At 37.5% G+C, this 17,833-nt stretch overlaps 1 protein-coding gene across 1 annotated transcript in view; it reads left to right on the forward strand.

Annotated features, from left to right (window-relative positions):
- The window catches only part of PIEZO2 (piezo type mechanosensitive ion channel component 2), a 315,845-nt gene that overhangs the window by 215,002 nt on the left and 83,010 nt on the right, over positions 1–17,833 (forward strand). The window contains 9 exon segments of the mRNA XM_040549988.1: positions 2,574–2,705; positions 4,316–4,354; positions 6,177–6,315; positions 6,775–6,914; positions 8,951–9,187; positions 11,767–11,890; positions 13,507–13,745; positions 14,420–14,568; positions 15,327–15,500. Of these exon segments, the coding sequence (XP_040405922.1) occupies positions 2,574–2,705; positions 4,316–4,354; positions 6,177–6,315; positions 6,775–6,914; positions 8,951–9,187; positions 11,767–11,890; positions 13,507–13,745; positions 14,420–14,568; positions 15,327–15,500 (1,373 nt within the window).

The raw sequence follows: 17,833 nt of genomic DNA on the forward strand, positions 1-17,833 counted from the left end.
TGTTGAATAGGAATGTAGAACCCCACTAGAGCACTTTTCATTTCTTGTTAGAATCAAGTCTGCATACTTGATATCACAGAAATTTTCCCCACAAGACAATAAGTTCTTTAAAGCAATGCTTAAAGATAGGTAGTCTACCTTTCAATCCTTACCATTCCTACTAGTTTTGAAATAAACATCCAGGCATTAATGGACAGCAGAGTGAAATAGCTGGTGTTATTCAATAATATTCATTCCGTGGCCTTGCATACCTTTTTTCTGATGTTCTGCATGCTTATTATTTCCATCAGAGCCAAAAACCTAAAGAACACACCAAGCCTTGGAATGAGACAAGAGACCAGAAAACTAAGGAAGTAAAGAGGTCAAATATTAATGAACTAAAAAGTCAGATTGAAGTCTAAAGTTCCAAATTAGAAACCAGGCAAAGGCAGAAAGCAGAGTAGCTTCAGTAGTGGCAGCTTCTCCCTGATGGTATCCCAGGGGCCGGTGAGTCCTGCTGAGCAACACCTTGATGGAGATGCTCACAGTTTTCACATGTAGCCTGCTGGCTCTAGAGCACTCCCTTTCTCCCTTTAACACCACATGTTTGAGCTTCATCCTCTCACTAGTATGAACAGCAAGATGATCCTGCTGCTTGGTGAGGGCTCAGCTGTGAAGTTCAGGATTGCAAGGAGAGGAGGGACAGTGCAGGAGGAGATCTGGAAGAGCCTGAAGAGAAGCTGTAACCTAGCACAGTTTTTGTACACTCACCCACGTCTCCTGCTTGATGCTGCACTATAAACACAACCATGTTCACTCTATTTGAGAGGCCCCCGTACTCTTGCTGGGCCATGGAATTAAAATGGAGTTAAGGCTGGTGCATTAGCAATCCTACTTCTGGTGGTAATAGTTCCTGCCAAAGGTGAAGAAATAGAGCATGTGCATCATAGAGAATCACAGAATTACCAAACAAACTAGATTGGAAGGGACCTCAGGACATCATCTGGTCCTACTGCATGTGAGAGCAGGGCCTCAGTTTAAGTTGTCCGGGGGCCTATCAAGCTAAATCTCGGATGTTTCCAGCAAAGACATCCTGTACCAGTGATTAGTTGTTCTCACAGTGATTTTTTTTTCTTATCCAAAAAACATTTTACTGAAACTAACTGTGCCCATAGCTTCTTGTCCTATAATCATGCCTGCTAGTGAGGACAGTACCTCTGTCTTCTCTAAAACTACCTTTTACGTATTGGAAGGCAGAAAAAAAAATAATCAGATTTTGTATGTCTGTCTTGAACTGGGGGGAACCAGAACTGGGCACAGTATTGCAGGTATGGCCTGACACTTGACAGGTAGATTGGATTGAGCAGCCTAGGACATGGCCTTCATTGCTGCTGTCGTTCACTGCGGGCTCACGTTCAGCTTGCTGTGCACTAGAACCCTCTGGACATATTCCCCTGAGCTGCTCCCCACCAACTCTGTTCATAACCTTTACTGCTGCATTCTGTCCCAGATGGAGGACTTTATATTTATCTTTGTTAAGCCCGTGAATTTTTGGTTAGGCCATTCTTTTAGCCTGTCTGTGTGGTGGCCCATCTGCCTCACCCCTCAGTTCAGAGTCATAAACTTTGCATGGGTGCATTCAACCCCATGATCATCCAGATAGTTTTGTAGATAGTGTATAGTACCAGACCTAACATCAGTCCCTGAGGAACTGCACTTATGATTGACTACCATTTTGTTTTTGATCTGTTAATCACCCCACTTCAAGCATGACAGTCTAGCCAGTTCTCTACCCATTCTCTATGCATCTTGTGGTCCACCTGTCCAGTCAGTATCTTACCAGCTTGTCAGCAAGGATGTTGTGATACACTGTGTTAAACAACTTTATAAAAACAAGGTAGTTGACAGCAACTGTTCTCCCTTCATCCACTGAGCAAGTTGTTTCCGCTTAAAAATCAATCAGGTTGGTCAAGCATGCTTTACTCTTGGTAAATCCATGTTGGCTTTTTCCAGTCATCTTTTTGTCCTTCATGTGAACACGAGTCCACACACAAATATTTGTAGTTCAACACAGAAGAAAGACTAGACAAACCTCAATGGATGACCAGCACTGACTACCTTGTTATGTATTGAGGCATGGATTTGTATGTAAGGTCAGATTTCACATATCGTTACTTAGGCTGATAGGGTTTTGATCTTTTCTTTTCAATTCTTCAGCTGTTTAATGAAGCAGAATTGTCTTTTCACATATATATGCAGTTAGGAAAATTTAATTTTCTTTCAAATCAAACTTTTGTGTCTATGGTTTGACTGTATACTAAAGTAAGAAGTGGAAGTCAGTGTGATTCTGGTGTCTTGTAACTATCAGGAAGCATCCTGGCATTGATGGACTAGCAGTTATAGAAAAGCCCTGTCAACATTTCTGAAAATGTCATCTGTCAAAGTCATCTATATGATAGAGTGCTTTAAACACTAAAAGGTATTTCAAGGACACATTTTGGAGAGGAAGCATCAATTAGGGGAAAATTTAAATTCCTCTTACGAGATTTTTATTTACACTAGTAACTAGTGCTGTCATTTGTGTTGTTTAGCAGATACCTGACGAAGAAGAGAAATCTGATAGCAGAGAGGATGACAAAGAAATAGCCTGCAGCCCAATTCCAATGACAGCGGAGAGAAGACGCAGTCTGTGGTATGCAAGCCACTATACAACTGATGAGAGAAAAGTAAGGCTGGAGCGGGAAGGGTCTCTGCATTAAATGTCTTTAAAACCATCACTCAATTTTATGACAGTTACTTTGAAATTAATGGAAGCAGCATTAGATAGGCTGCAAGTAGGAAGAACTGAATGTGTGTTTATATAAATAAGATATAATATCAAGTCTGTGTGGCAGAGTAGGAAATTTATTTTGAAAAAATTAATAAAGCTAAAACAGGAGCCGGTGTAAGGAAGTAAAAGAACTACATGCTCCTTGCTTTTGGCTTCTACATTTTAGAAATTTAGAGCAAGTCTTTTGGCATCAGGTCACTACCTTTATTCAAAACAGCTAGAAAGTCTGTCAGGGAGCTAAATTCTGATGTAAAGTTCTGATCTGCCTTGTAACTGCTAATTTCCCACTGTCAGTAAAGAGGAACCGCCAGTTTATCTTCCTTCAGGTGTACTGGTGCCCTTGCTGGATGTCTGTAGGGAAGACAGTTGCTGTGAAATCTCCAGGAAAGGATCAGCTTTCTACCATCAGTCCTCAGCAGCTACAATGTAAAATTTCATTTGACAAGTTGCAGTCAAATTTGTGATTTATAAATACTCCATTGAGCCACATATACTTAAGCTCCTCCAAACTCCATTATAATAGTAACAATGGTAAATGAGCTAGCAAACAAATGGACTGAACCTACTCTATCAAACAACAACAATAACAATCAGTTACTACTGTAGGTTCTTACATTTAGCTATCTTCATTTTTCCATGGAAATTTTAATTTTTCAACATAATATCTTCAACAGCTATTACAGAAAAGCTAGAGAAGGCATGCATTGAAAATACTTCCTGAAAATCTTTTGTGGACAAACACAAAGTAAGCAATAAAATGGTACAGAAATAGGAATTCGGGACTTCTAACAGAATTTTAAAAGTGCAATTTTGTTTCCCCTATGAATCACATGTCTCTAGAAACATTTCTCACTGACTTGAGTGGAAAATATTTCTGGAAAGACAAAACTGGTGGATATAGCTTTTGATCCTTTAGTGTGCTTTCTTGACATAGCACATTGCAGCTGTTACTTCATATTCTGGTGTTCACTCAGCATTTATCACTCAGCCTTGGATAAAGCCAATATTTTTTGTTCAATGAAAATATTTCTACTTAATGAGATGAATATTGCTAGCAATTATAATTCTAAGTATCACATTTTATATTAGTATAAACATTTCATCGGAAGTAGTTTTATAATTACAGTAATTCTAATGATCTTTTAAAACTTAGTTTTTAAGCACTGGATCATTAGAAAGACATTAGAAAGCAGTTAATCAGTATAATGCCATACTGATTAATTCTTTGAGCTAATATCTAAAATTGCAAGGCAACAGTCTCAGTTTTGGTTCAGAATTCACAGGAATGTACAGTAATGTTATGTCAATGCTTACGGTACACTAAATATCATTTTATGAAGCATCGTGTACAATTCTGCTGGCTTTTTAAAAATTCTTTCTGAATTTCTTAATGCAAATCTTCCGCAAATGTCAGCAAATATGCATGCCTGTATTCAAAAAAAAAATAGACTTATTAATGCTTGAGCCATGCTTCTTTAATAATTTGTCTTGCATTGCTTTTTGCAGCTTCTGTCAATGACCCAAGATGAATACAAGCCATCGGATGTTAGTATACTACTAGTCTTTGTAATTTTGTCATTCTTTTTAATGTGTAAATACAGATCTCACTAATACATGCAATACAAGCTTAGCTGACATTTTAAAAACTTCTGTGTTTTGTTTAGTCTGTGTTTTGCCATGTAACCTTGATTGTCTTAAATATTATCTTTCTCTTCCTTAACAATTACGTTGAGAAACTGCTAATTAGCCTTAAAATTGAAATTACTTGAAATTCACTTGAAATTACACTACTTGTAGTAGTACCAACTGGCAAACGATCTTTGTTATTTCATTGGGTTTAAATAAGATCTCAAAATATGCTTTCTAATGCAAACCATCTTTAAACTTGATTTAGCTTCTTTGCTCTATTTTTTTCTTTCATTCATGTTAAAATGCTGAGGCTTTTAAAGAGTGACTGACAACACATGAGTTTAATTTACAGATTACAGAAAATTAGAATCCCTGCTTGAGCTGACAGCAAATGATTGATTTATTTTGACTGCTATAGATCCTGTAACAATCCTGAATGCAGAAACATCCCCGCCATTCAGCACACGCAGAAGAATGGAGATGCAGACGAACTCTGAGAGTAGCTATAACCAAATTTTAGTGTGCTGCCGAATATACCTAACCCAGATACTGTTCTGAAAGAGAGAGACTGAATCAGTCCACAACATCCCTGTGCATAGTTTCTGCAGGCAAAATAACAGTTCTATCTCACAGCCTAAACACGTCAGTCTTTAACATATACTGCTCTCAGTAACCCATTGCATGTGAATTCCTGCCAATACAAGAGATATTTATGATTGTGGTTGCTGGAACACCAATCCAAATAAGCGCAAAAGCTGAAATTTAGTTCACAAAAAGAAAACCGTGCAAGAGTGTTGAATTAGTACTAAGAAGTGGGCTAAATGCTGAATCAATAACAATAATTAACAGAACTGGTTTTATTAACTGCAGCTAATGTATTTCTTTCCAGAAAGAATTTAAAATTGAAAGACATTTATAAACACTATTGTCATAACTATTATAAATAATCAGATGGAATTCTTAATTTTAAGTCTGAAAATTTAAATTTAAGTCTGAAAATCTCAATGTATTTGCTTGCCTAAGAAGGAGGGTGACTTTGTGGTTATAGCTTTAACCTAAGGCCAGGGGATCATGATGCTTTGCCAGGCTGGCTGTAAAAAGCTAACTTGACCTGGGAAAGTCAGGGTGTCAGAACATGAACTCAAGAATTATTGTTTGTGCACTAAGCCATGTAGTGGGCCTCAGACTTGCCCAGCTGTGCATGCGTTAACATAATCCACTTTCACATTGTTTTTTCTTTCCATAATTTTATAAGTAAGACAGGCCAAGAGCACGCAAATAGTCATTTACCATAGTTCAGCTGACTGGAATAGCATGATCACTTTTGCTTGTGTGTCCACACTTCTATGCATTTTCAGACTGCTTGTATGTATGTTGAAATGTCTAATGCAATGTGAAATTTTTGGAATTTGAAAAAAAATTTTTTTTTTAAAGGAGATACTTACAGTTCTAAGATGCAGAATTATTTTACAGTTTGTTAAAAACTTCACTGAAACCAGTTTGTAAATCTCCTGATATTGCATAAAAAGTTACCCCAAAAATATTTTGAAAGCTGTTATGTACTAGTTTTGCATGCAACATGACTGTAACTATCAGTTTCTTTGGAAGGAGCCAACTACATTTACTCATTCAGCTCCTTTACTGTTGGCAATCCATGGTAAAGCCAAGCACAGAAATAGGAGTCTCATACTTGTAAGAGCTGCCCTAAAAGCAATACCTCTCTCCCATCTTCTGGTAGGTTCTGCTGGTAACAGTGAATGGGAACCCTTCTGACTATCACACCATCCACCCCACACTGCCATTAGAAAATGGTCCAGCCAAAGCAGACCTGTACTCAACACCACAGTACAAATGGGAGCCTTCGGATGACATGTCAGGTAGTGAAAAGCATTGCGTGGCAATTACCCTTAGTTCCATATTTTCTTTTTCTGTACCTCAGTTCACTGCCTCTTGCATTTATTTTTTGTTTTAGTAAGCTCCTTGGCTTGTTGAAGTTTAAATAATTGCTATCACCTTACAATGATGGCTTACCACTTGGCAGTTTTGTGAACAAGGCTGTAGACATATACTAACTAAAATACTTTGCCTCTTTGCAAACCAACACAGTGATTGCAGGTTTTGTGTTGCTTTACTGTGCTCAAATGTATGTTTGTTTGTTTTGTTTTGTTTTGTTTTGTTTTGTTTTGGCTCCCATCTTGAGCTTGCTAAAGGATGTAGAAGTAGCTATTAGAGTGATTACAAGTGAAATCACTCCAGGGTTACTTACCTGGAGAGAGTGCATACAGTACTCTTAGGGCCAGCATGAATTGCAAATTAGGATTTCTTTTTCTACTTAGAAAAGGAAGAGGAGGAAGGAGAAGAAGAGGAAGAAGAAGTTACCCAGGAGGAAAAAGAAGATGTTAAATTGCATGCCCTTGTCTCTGTGTTCCAATTTATCATGAAACAGAGTTACATTTGTGCCCTGATAGCTATGATGGTAAGTATTGGCAACAAAAGAATAATGCTGTTGATTTTACAAATAGATGTGTCTTCTCAGTGTTTTCCTGAGAGTAATCTCATCTGTTGGTTTTCAGTAAGTGTTTGCATCATGCCTAGAAAATGTTGATATGGTATCTGCATTTTAGGTTATTAATGAATAATTCCCAGGCTTGTTATAGACCTATCAATAGGGCAACATGCAGGGTTCTGGATAAAACATCACATTTCCAGGACTGAGAAAGAAAGCAATTGGGGCTGAGTTTTTTTTATTGATTCCAAAGCTTCTCTATAAACAGTATCGTCATGCTGTTGTTCCACTCAGAAATCTGCCTGCAAAATTAAATAATTTCCTAGTCGTATAGTAAATTTTAAATATATCATTCCTATTTCAGATTGAAGCATGCATCTGGTACTCTCTGAGATGAAAGATCTGTAAAGCCTGATTTCCTTTATGGACTCAGAACGGTCTCAAGGAAAATACAATTTTTTGCCAAACATGATTTTGCTGTTGTTTTACTTACCACCCTTATTTCTTCTTTTGATGTTGTTGTTTGCTTTTAAGCCCAATTGATGCAAGTGCCTTGAACTGTAGCAAATTTTCAGCTTAGTGATTAGCTCTCTGTCTATATTCCTAATGAAAGCTTTGGTTTTACTGTTTTGGAAATGTTTCCACTATGATGAAATTAACCATAAAGTTTCTTGGCTGAATTTTGTGTTAAAAATGGTAAAATAAAATAGTTTGGCTGCTTTTTGTTTGAATATAGTTTCATACCTTATTTACTGTCCTTTAACAGGAAAAGCAGACTCCTTGTGCAGAATCTGGATCTGGCTTCATGCATTCTGAAACATTAACAAGGAATTGTTTTCATATTGCCATAATGTCTCTTTTTTTTCCTTTCTTTCTTTCTTTTTTTTTTTTTTTTTTTGTTATGTGCTTCACCTGTTTTGTAATTTCTTTTTAATTCATTTATAGGCTCATATCTTTCAATATCAGAGGAGGAAATATTTGAAGACCTTTCTTGTAGTTTGATATTGAGATACTACTAACTTTTTCTCTTAGTGATACATCTCTGTTTCCTATGATCTGACCCAAATTCATTTATGAATTCCTTTATGGTATAATCTGATAAAAGTTCCTCTTACACCATAGCCAAGGATTCCTCAGTGTAAGTTACATTCTTGTATGCGAAGAGAGAAGTAGCATATTAGTGTTTTTCACATACTCTTACAAAACATTATTTCCAAGGGGGATGGACTAGACTGACTGATATATTCTTAATGTTTCATACTTTTTAATTTAAATTGAAAGGGAAATTAAAATATGTTGACAGTTATTCCCCGGTTATACCAGCATATAGCTGAATTTAGTCCTAAATCAATAATGACGTTAGCAAAAAACACTTTAAAAAAATCCTTTCCCCCAGTTGTTTACTAGAGTAGTTTTCAGTAACTGATTTCTGCAAACTATTTAAAACATTATCTAGTTGTCAGTGTAGGAGGCAATCTAATATGGTTAGTGTAAACTAACTGTTTTTCAGCTAGCTGTGTACATACCTTAGCTTTCCATCTTAAATTGATTCTATAAAAGCTAGAACAGTATGGAGCCAGCATAATTTTATAAGTCTGTCAAGGGCTTTGAATGTAAGCAAGTATCAAATATGTTTTGCTATTGCTACACTGATTTCTTTATTACTAGTTTTGCAAGAAGGTCCTTAGTGCCCTAAAGTTAGCCTGTACTTTCCATTTCTGTTTATTTGGTGTAATAAAAAGCAGTGAGCCTGGTCACAAACCTTACCAGTGTGTAATTAATGTGCAGAGAAGGGTTTGCCTCCAGCTGCGGACTTCTTAAGAATCCATTTTCAGCATGTTTTTGAAGGGGTTTATTGCAGCTGGCCCAGTAGCTGATTAATATGGATGAGAGTCTCATGACAATGAAAATGTGTGCTAAGCAGAGAAGCGTAACTGGCTGTATGCCACAACATTGTTCCTGAATGAATCCTTGGACATTTTTTCCCTCTTTCTTCTTTCCATAAGGCATGGAGTATCACATATCACAGCTGGTTGACTTTTGTGCTATTGATCTGGTCTTGTACACTGTGGATGATTCGTGACCGAAGGAAATATGCCATGATCAGTTCGCCGTTCATGGTTTTCTATGGAAATCTACTGCTAACATTGCAGTACATATGGAGTATTGAGCTCAAGAATGATGAGCTTCCTCAAGTATCGGGTTTTTTAGAAAGAAAGGAACCTGGGGAGTTGGCATCAAAGGTAAGTGTTACAAACAGCTGAGATTTTTTATGAAACCACAGAATAAATACATTGTGACAAAAATGTGAATTACTTTACATGTAAGAATCCTCAGTATTCGATATGACCATGTTCAGTAGCAGATATACAATAAAGGATAAGTAGTTTAAAAATGTTGTTGAGGAATTTGCGTCTTACTCGTAAAGCTAATACCAAAACAAGTGTTTCAGACATACTTATAGGTTCTCTTGATAATTCTGTAGAGAACACAGAGTAGATAGAAATTTTGGCTTTATAAAATGGGTCCAAAATAGATGTGATTTGATTTGTTAGATAAATGTTTATCCTCTTAAGTCTTGCCTCTTGTACCTTTGTCTCAGCTACTTCAGAACCTTCAACATAAGTATTGCACATGGATGTTTCTGGCTTTCAAAAACATACACCCAGACCTATGTAGTCACTGGCACACCCACTGTTTATAGCGGGAAACAGAGCAAGGGCCATATGAAGATCTGAAAAAGAAGTAAACTCAGTACTTGTGGGTGGTTAAATTGACACTCATAGTTCTAGTGCCTTTATTTACCATGGCATTTTGTTGTATTCGGTCACCCATGCTATGTCAGGTCTGTCTTTGAACATGATGGTAACTGGAATTTTGTTATCACTGCAGTTACCAGTATTACTCACTCCTTTAGGATTTGTCACAAGCAGCAGTACATGGCTGCCACTGAAGTTGGAATCCATTTCATGTCAGTAACAAGAGTTTGTTGACTTCACTGCATTATAGATTTTTTCCATTGATATCTTGAAAGCACTACAAAATGCATTGTGTTTGGCAGGAGTGCTGTTGGGGGAGGGAATGAGCATAATTAGGAAGTTTTTTCATAGAATACCCAAGAGGGGCGTCTCAGAGAGTGCAGGTAGTTGGCACTGCTCCCCTTGAGATAAGTGAATTACTTCCCTTATGCCTCCTAGTTACCATTCACAGTGATTCTGCAAGTGAATTCCCTTGTTGGCAGTGCCTTTGGACAACCATTTGTTGGTCTTCAATGCATTTGAAAATTAACGAGCACTGTATGATTTCTCCTGTAAAGGTAGAAATAGTTAAGTAAGAGAGCTAAAGCTCAAGGAATTCTATAGATTCAATGACTGTTAATCTCTAAAGGAGTTTTAATGTTCTTAGTATGTCAGCCACTCTGACATAGTTTGTTATTAGCTATATAATCAAGTATCTTTTATAAAACTAGCTGGTGTCAGGAAAGGAAACTATTGTGCATATATGATGATTTGGCCACACCCCCAAAAAAATAGAAAATGCCTACCACTTTTTTTTTAGGCTGAATATAATGCACTCAGTAAATCTCACAAAATCACAGAATGTTTGAGGTTGGAAGGGACCTCTACAAGTCACCTGGTAAATGAAGCAGTGAGGTGGAGCATGGCAGAGTAGTCTGTACTTTACAATATCAAATGTTTGTGTCTCAAAAATCAGAGCTCCGGCAGTTTATCTGGAGGAAGAATTGTGACAATTCACACGGGCTGAGGATCTTCTGCTTCAGCTCAATGTTAGCCACAGTGCCAGAGAAGGCAGCTGTTGCTAGCCTGGGACTTCACCTGTCTCCCATGAAGTACTTGCATATTAGATGAAAAACAGGAGAGCTCTACTTTATACTACTGGCCTTGTCATTTTGTTGCGTACAAACTAGTTGGCTTTTACATGTTTCCTGTCTGAGATTTTATTCTTCTATCTTATAAGGTAGTGAAATAAGTCCTTGTTCTGCACCACTATAGAAACTTTGCAAAACGTAAATATAAAATCAAGAATTTGATAGGTAACGTGCCATTTTCTGAATTTTGGCTGTCTCTAAGTGTTGCAAGCTGTTGAATTCAGCTTTTTGCAAAACAAAGAAATGCACTCTTCATTAAAGAGATGTATTTCTAAGGTATCCTTCTTTTGTGGAGTTATCAACTTCAATCTCTTCCAAGAATTAAGAGCCATCTCATATTTGTAAGTGCTCCAAATGCAAGGCACGTACGGTTGGCTATGTCTTTTGTAACTTCAAGACACACAAAGAATTTTTTTTTTAAATTAATTGCTCTTAAGCACTTGAAGTACCAAAGCTCCTAAATCTCTTGATTTAGGATATACCAAACCTAATGACAATACACTTACCTGCCAGTGCTTCTTCATAAAGAGGAAATGAACAAAAATGGGCAGATGAAAATTATGCCAGGCCATATATAAAGAGAAGATCCTTAAACTTATAAGACAGGAGTTAAAAAATGAATAGAATAGGGTAGAATAGAACTGTATAGGTAAGTAAATTTAAGAAAAGATGCAGAGTGAAAAGTTAATGGAAAAGTGCAAATCATAGAACCATAACACCATTCAGGTTGGATGAAATAAATTTGTGTTTAATGCAGGGTGTTTCCTAAATAACAATTTCCACGAAGGTGCACTTTGACACTTATGACATTATTGCTATTTTCCAATAGACAGAAAAAACAAAAGAATGCAAAATTTATGAATACATGTTTGCAGTAGCAGGATATAGGTTATACAATTAGCCTGTTGTTTTTGTTTTGATTTTTGTTTGCAGATCCTTTTCACGATTACTTTCTGGCTACTGCTTAGGCAACACCTCACTGAACAGAAAGCACTTCAGCTGAAAGAAGCTACTTTATCTGAGGTCAAAGTCAGAAGTGAAGAAGATGAAGAAAAAGGTAAAGTCATGTCCAATTTATTAGAGTCCTTCAGTCACAATAGAAGTTTCAGTTACTCTGTTTCCTAATGCAGAAATCAATTAGCAAGCTACCTGTTATTAGCTAAGGAAGATATTATAAAACCATGTGCAACTGTCTCTCAGTGGATATAAAAACAAAATAGCTTTGAACTTCAGAAAATCCAAACAAATGAAAATTCTCTTTACTGTCGAACTGCAAAATATGAAAGATAAATGAAATGACTCATTTGAAAAATGCCATGGAACTTTCTAAGAATCAGTTTATTCCCATTTCCCAAACTCAAACTAGCAGATGAGTTGCTGTGGGAGTTTAACCACAAGAGGAGAAAAGTTTCCAGAGGAAAAATCAGTTATTAATTTCCTTGCAAGTTGTTGTGCTTGTGCATAAAGACTTGTACAAAAACCAGAAGTTAAACTACTAATTTCAGTGGGAGAAAAGCATGTATATTTTCAGTGTGGGGGCTCATGCAACCAGAAGCATACCTGAGAGCAAAGTTGACAGCTGCATTTTCAGCTAATCCGACAGCTCAGTGACCTGTTCCCTCTTTTGCTGCTGGGCACATCTTCTCCCAAATATTCGTTGCCCTTTTCTGTCTCTCTGGATTCTGATCTGAATCTGTTCAATTCACTGAAATGGTAGAAAGCCAGACTGTGATGTAGTTTCCTGTTTGATTAACTACAGTGTTTGGCTCAGTAAAGCATCTGGTCAGTGTCAGAGCTGGACACTGCAAGGATTTGAAAGGTAAGAACAAGGAAGGAGTCTGAGGAAAGGACTGCAAGTTGGAGAAAAGGAGTGGGCAATACTTTTGGTGGTGAAGTCTCAATATTGTTCTCAATGTGAAGGAAAACATTACAGCTGCATGCTGTGAACTTGACAAGCTCTGTTACCTGGGTATTTGCTCTTGTGTACCTGCTCTCAGGGGAACACCTACCCTGCCATCCACAAGCCTCCCAAGGTGAATAACTGGGGAATCCTGACCTCCTCATAAGGCAAAAACAGTTTGTCTTTTCTGCAGTCATTTAGGTACAGTAGAAGAAGCTGGAAAAGTGGTAGTTTCTTTGAAAAAATGTCAGTGCAGCATTTATATTTTTTAAGCTTGTTTGGTTTTATGTTAATGTTTTCTCTTGCTTGCGTTTTTTTGGAGGAAACCGCAGTATTCTCTTAAGGACATTCATCCCTTTAAACTCAAGAAGAGAGATTTTTCTGGTGGTGCTAGTGGTTTCTTTGTTTTCCATTTTAAAAAGTTCTTGCCTGGGAGTAAAGTTAGTCCCATGGATAGTATTTTGGCTGTTACCTGTTATACAGTCCTTGGGCTCCAATTTTCCACTACAGCTACCTGTATATCAGGCAAAGTGAAGAGTGGTGTTTGGACATAGAGCAATATGCCATACAGCTCGAGGACCAGGTTGAGGCTCATATGAACTTAAAATTCTCTCCTTTGCTCTGGAGGCATGACAGTGATTCAGAAATACAGTCTCTTGTTGTGATTAGTGTCTTTAAGTTTCTGTTCTGTGTGCAGAGAGTCTACTTTCCATCCGTTTTGATTCTTATTAAAGTCCCCAAAATAGAGGTCAAATGTAACTCTGTACTTGCAGAAGAGGAGTTGCAAGAGGGAGAAGTGGCAGAAGAAGAGGAGGAGGAGGAAGAAGAAGATGATGATGAGGATGAACAGGATATTATGAAAGTTCTGGGGAAGCTGGTGATGGCTATGTTCATCAAGTACTGGATTTACGTCTGTGGGGGCATGTTCTTCTTTGTCAGCTTTGAGGGTAGAATTGTCATGTACAAAATCATCTATATGGTACTGTTCCTGTTCTGTGTGGCCCTCTACCAGGTAAGTGAGGACTATTTTAACTGAATTTTGTCCTTGAATACAATGTTTCATACCTTTAACTTGGTGGTAAAGTAGCTTGGATAGAATCTGTAAACAGTGTATTTGTTCTGTAGTTAGATAAAACATAATAGTAATAAGATCATTTGAATGGGTTGATTAAGACATTCTCATTTGATTTTGGTTATAATGACAGGCAAAGTGCACAAAAATTAGATGCTATTAGATAATATATATGATACACTTTGCCTGTGGGACTCCACCCCACATGAGTGAAAACTGTGGAAACTGTATGGGAAAGATTTGGACCTTGCACATCCTACACAGCCACCAGTTTTAGAGACTGTCCACACAGCTTCCACAGCCATGGAGCATGCAGTCCCTCTCCTCCTGCACTTTCATCACCTAATGTTGATGAAACTGAGTGACTGAAGCTGTCCTTGGTCTTTATGTTTGTGCCCATGTCCCAAAAGACACTTTTGCATGGAAGTCTGTACTTGGGTGCATACGTACCAGGGGTAAGAACTTTATCACAAAGATTCGTGTCTGCAGTTTACTTCAGGCCAGCTAGGAAGAGTAATATTCTTAGCCTTTGTTTTCCAGTACAGCTTTGTCAGTATTTTTATCAGTGTCTTTGCCTTGAGCTTCTTTTAAATTCCTTAGTGTGTGATTTTCAGGTGCACTATGAATGGTGGAGAAGGATTTTAAAGTATTTTTGGATGTCAGTGGTTGTTTACACGATGTTGGTACTTATCTTCATCTATACATACCAGTTTGAGTCTTTCCCTGGGTTGTGGAAGAACATGACAGGCCTGGATGAAAACAAGTAAGTGTTTTCATTTCATTTATTTTTTTTCCATTGGACTTTTGAGTTTGATGTGCTCTGAGAGCACTCTTCCTTCTTGTAGTGGAAAAATGTCATGAGACCATCCCCAGACATAGTTGACTAAGCACTCAGCTCTGAAGCTGTAGGTTTACTGGTGTAGCAACAGAGATGAGAAAGGGCATGAAAAGGGCTCAGAGAGTCATATTTTCCCCTATCTGCTGTCAAGGCCTTCCCAGTGTTGGCAGTACAGCACCTATACTTTTCTCTCTTTGACCATAGGAGCAAGATCTGGGGATAGCCTAAGGGTAGATTTACAGGATGTCTGGTGCTGATGAAGATGGACTAGCATTCCTGCTAATGAGGAGGGCTGTGTTTCTTCCTCCTCATGACATATAGGGTGTTCCTCAACAGGAGTTTACATGAGAAATTACATGCAATATGAGTGGATCTTCAGTGCAGTACTTTCAGCCAGAGACAACCCACCTAGTTCTTGAAAAGAGAGTTGTGGCAGGGCTGGTTCATTTGGCTCTGTACATTTACAGTATCTTTCTACATTACTAAGGCCAAATACAAGACATATACATTGTAAAACTTTCTAGTTTAGAAGAATCTAAAGATGTGAAAACACAGAACAAGTACCAGCCCTTGTTTCCCTTTGAAAATGATTTGTAAGAATGTCTCATGACAAGGAAAAGATTTTGGTGTGAAAAGATGACTTAGTGGCTTACTTTTTTTTTTTTTTTTTTTTTTTTTTCCAGACTAGAAGACCTTGGTTTAAAAAGGTTTTCTGTGGCTGAGCTATTCACACGCATCTTTATCCCCACCTCCTTCCTACTGGCGTGTATCTTACACCTTCACTATTTCCATGACCGTTTCCTCCAGCTCACTGATTTAAAAGCCGTAACCAGCAAACAGGACAACACTATTTACAGGTAAAGAAATAAGTAAATGGAGCTATTCATTATCTGTATGAAAATGCTGCTTCTGACTGTCTTGTAGTGCTCACTTTTCAAATGATGTTATTTACTTCTGTCATAATGACCTGGTTTAAAAACAAGGGAGAAAAAATAATCAGCATCCCTTAACACCCAGAACCATGCTAAACAAGCCACAACCAAAGTATCATTCTTCCACCACTTTCCAATACTTATAGAAGGTGGTGGGGCTTTTTTGTTTGTTTGTTTTCCTTCATTTGGTGGTACATTTTCATTTGGTGGTACATTTTCAAAGGTACTGATGATATTTAGGTATTTATCTCGCTAGTGGTTTTCACCTTTACTGTGGGGTAGATTCCTAATTTCTATGTGTGCCTTTTTGTAAGTCCTGTCAGTAATAAATAACAAAACTTAATTTGCATAACTTCTGTTTTTCAATACCCGTTTTGAAGGCCAAATGGAGATCGAGAGATCTTTGGCAAGTACCACATACACATTGGAAAGTTAGGCCCTTTCGTGAAGTTGAACTTTATAAATGGAAATATCTCAAACCTGTGGTCACCCTTTAGGGTCCTGGCCCTTGGCTATGCTAGCTCTTTGAAACATTCAGCATTCTCATCAAGAACTTCACTGTAATTTTTTCATGATTTTGGGACCTCATCTTTTTCAGACTTTTACTATGTTTAGCTCTTAAATGTTCTCCTACATAAAAACAAATCTGTCCTGTTTCTGTATTTACATAAGCTGATAAAAAGAAAGCCAAATATTTGCTAAAAACAAAACAAATTAAACTTGACAAAATTTCCTAACAATGTTGTGGCTTACCTTTTAAAATGCCTGTTTGTATAATACTTTCTGCTTTTCTTGAATTGCTACATCCCATGGTAAATTCAAGGGTCCTTTCAGACACTCTGTGAGCACTTTCTTTGCCCATAGCAGACTTTGTGTGCAGCAGCAAATGCAAATTAACATCTCTGAACTGGGCAGCCAAGCCCTAATACCTGAACCCACATAGATGTCTGAGCAGAAACAGTGGTTGTTCCTGGGTTGTGGCATTTGGGGAAATGTACTACAGTTTGAGGTAACTACACAAGCTCTTTTGTAGCCTAAACACTTTGCACTATGCTGACTATCATAGAAACAGATGCCAGCTCCCAGCTAGTGTGATACAGTAGGCATAAAATGGAAAAAAATCCTTGAGACAATCCCAGTGACTTTGGGCTCATGGTACAACACTCCTTGCCTGGGAAACCACTATTTGCAAATCTATTATGCATGGAAGATATCAAAATATTAGCTACTACTCTCCAAATGCTGGTGTGAAGAAAATCACTGTAATTAAAATCACATCATTCTGGAAGGATGGAACAATAATACTAAAGGCACAGAATGTTTTCAGTGTCTTGCTGAGAGCACAAAAAAAATAAAGAGAAGATTAGTATCAGAAAATAAGGTTGTAGGATATGGATTATTTTTTTCTGTAGTCAGTGATATTTTTGCCAGCAGTAAGTATCCTTGAGACAGAGCTGAAAGTAGACATCTGCTGTTGCAACAGGTCTTTTAGGACTTTTCTTAAGCAAAGTGGCAAGTGAAAAGGATTCTGTGATAACATAAGTTTTTTTTGCCTTGCTAATATAATGCTTTTTTTTAAGTCTAAATGTAATACTAGATTGTATGGAACTTTCATATAAATAGCTAAATATTTTTAACTCTTAAATGTGGCTAATGTGCTACATTTGCCATTTCGCAGTATTTCAAAGTCCTGGTTGCCATGTATATCATTTCTGTTCTGCAGAATTTGTCCAATACCCAAATCAGAACACATTTTCTGCTTTGTACTACCACAAACACTGCCTGATATATCAAGATCCTGTTGTTTCCTTCCCCATTCGTGCAAAAAATCAGTACTGAGGATCAGCAGACTTCAAAATTCAAACATCCAGGATAGGACAGGGTAGGAATTGCACTGACATTTGTACCGGTGATGCATAAAGCTGGATAAGACTGAGCACAACAACAAACTACAGCTCAACAGTCATGTTATAAATAGAAAAAAAGTTGCAGGCGAAACTAAAACAGATTAAAGACTCGTGTCTAAAGCTTCAGTTGTCCCTTTTGCTTTGATAACACTAGCTTTCACTCAACAGCTAGTTTACCTTTCAAGATTACTTTTATGCTGCTTCTGTTACAACAGAAAAAAATTAAAGAAAATGGTCTTTAATTTTCAGTAAGAAGACAGAACTCAGTCCTTTTAACAGCAAACATAATAAACCAACCACAACAAGTATGAGCTAGTCATGAGACTAACAGAGAAAGCAGCTTCAGCTCCT

The sequence above is a fragment of the Cygnus olor genome, chromosome 2 (assembly GCF_009769625.2).
Source record: "Cygnus olor isolate bCygOlo1 chromosome 2, bCygOlo1.pri.v2, whole genome shotgun sequence".
Taxonomy (NCBI): domain Eukaryota; kingdom Metazoa; phylum Chordata; class Aves; order Anseriformes; family Anatidae; genus Cygnus; species Cygnus olor.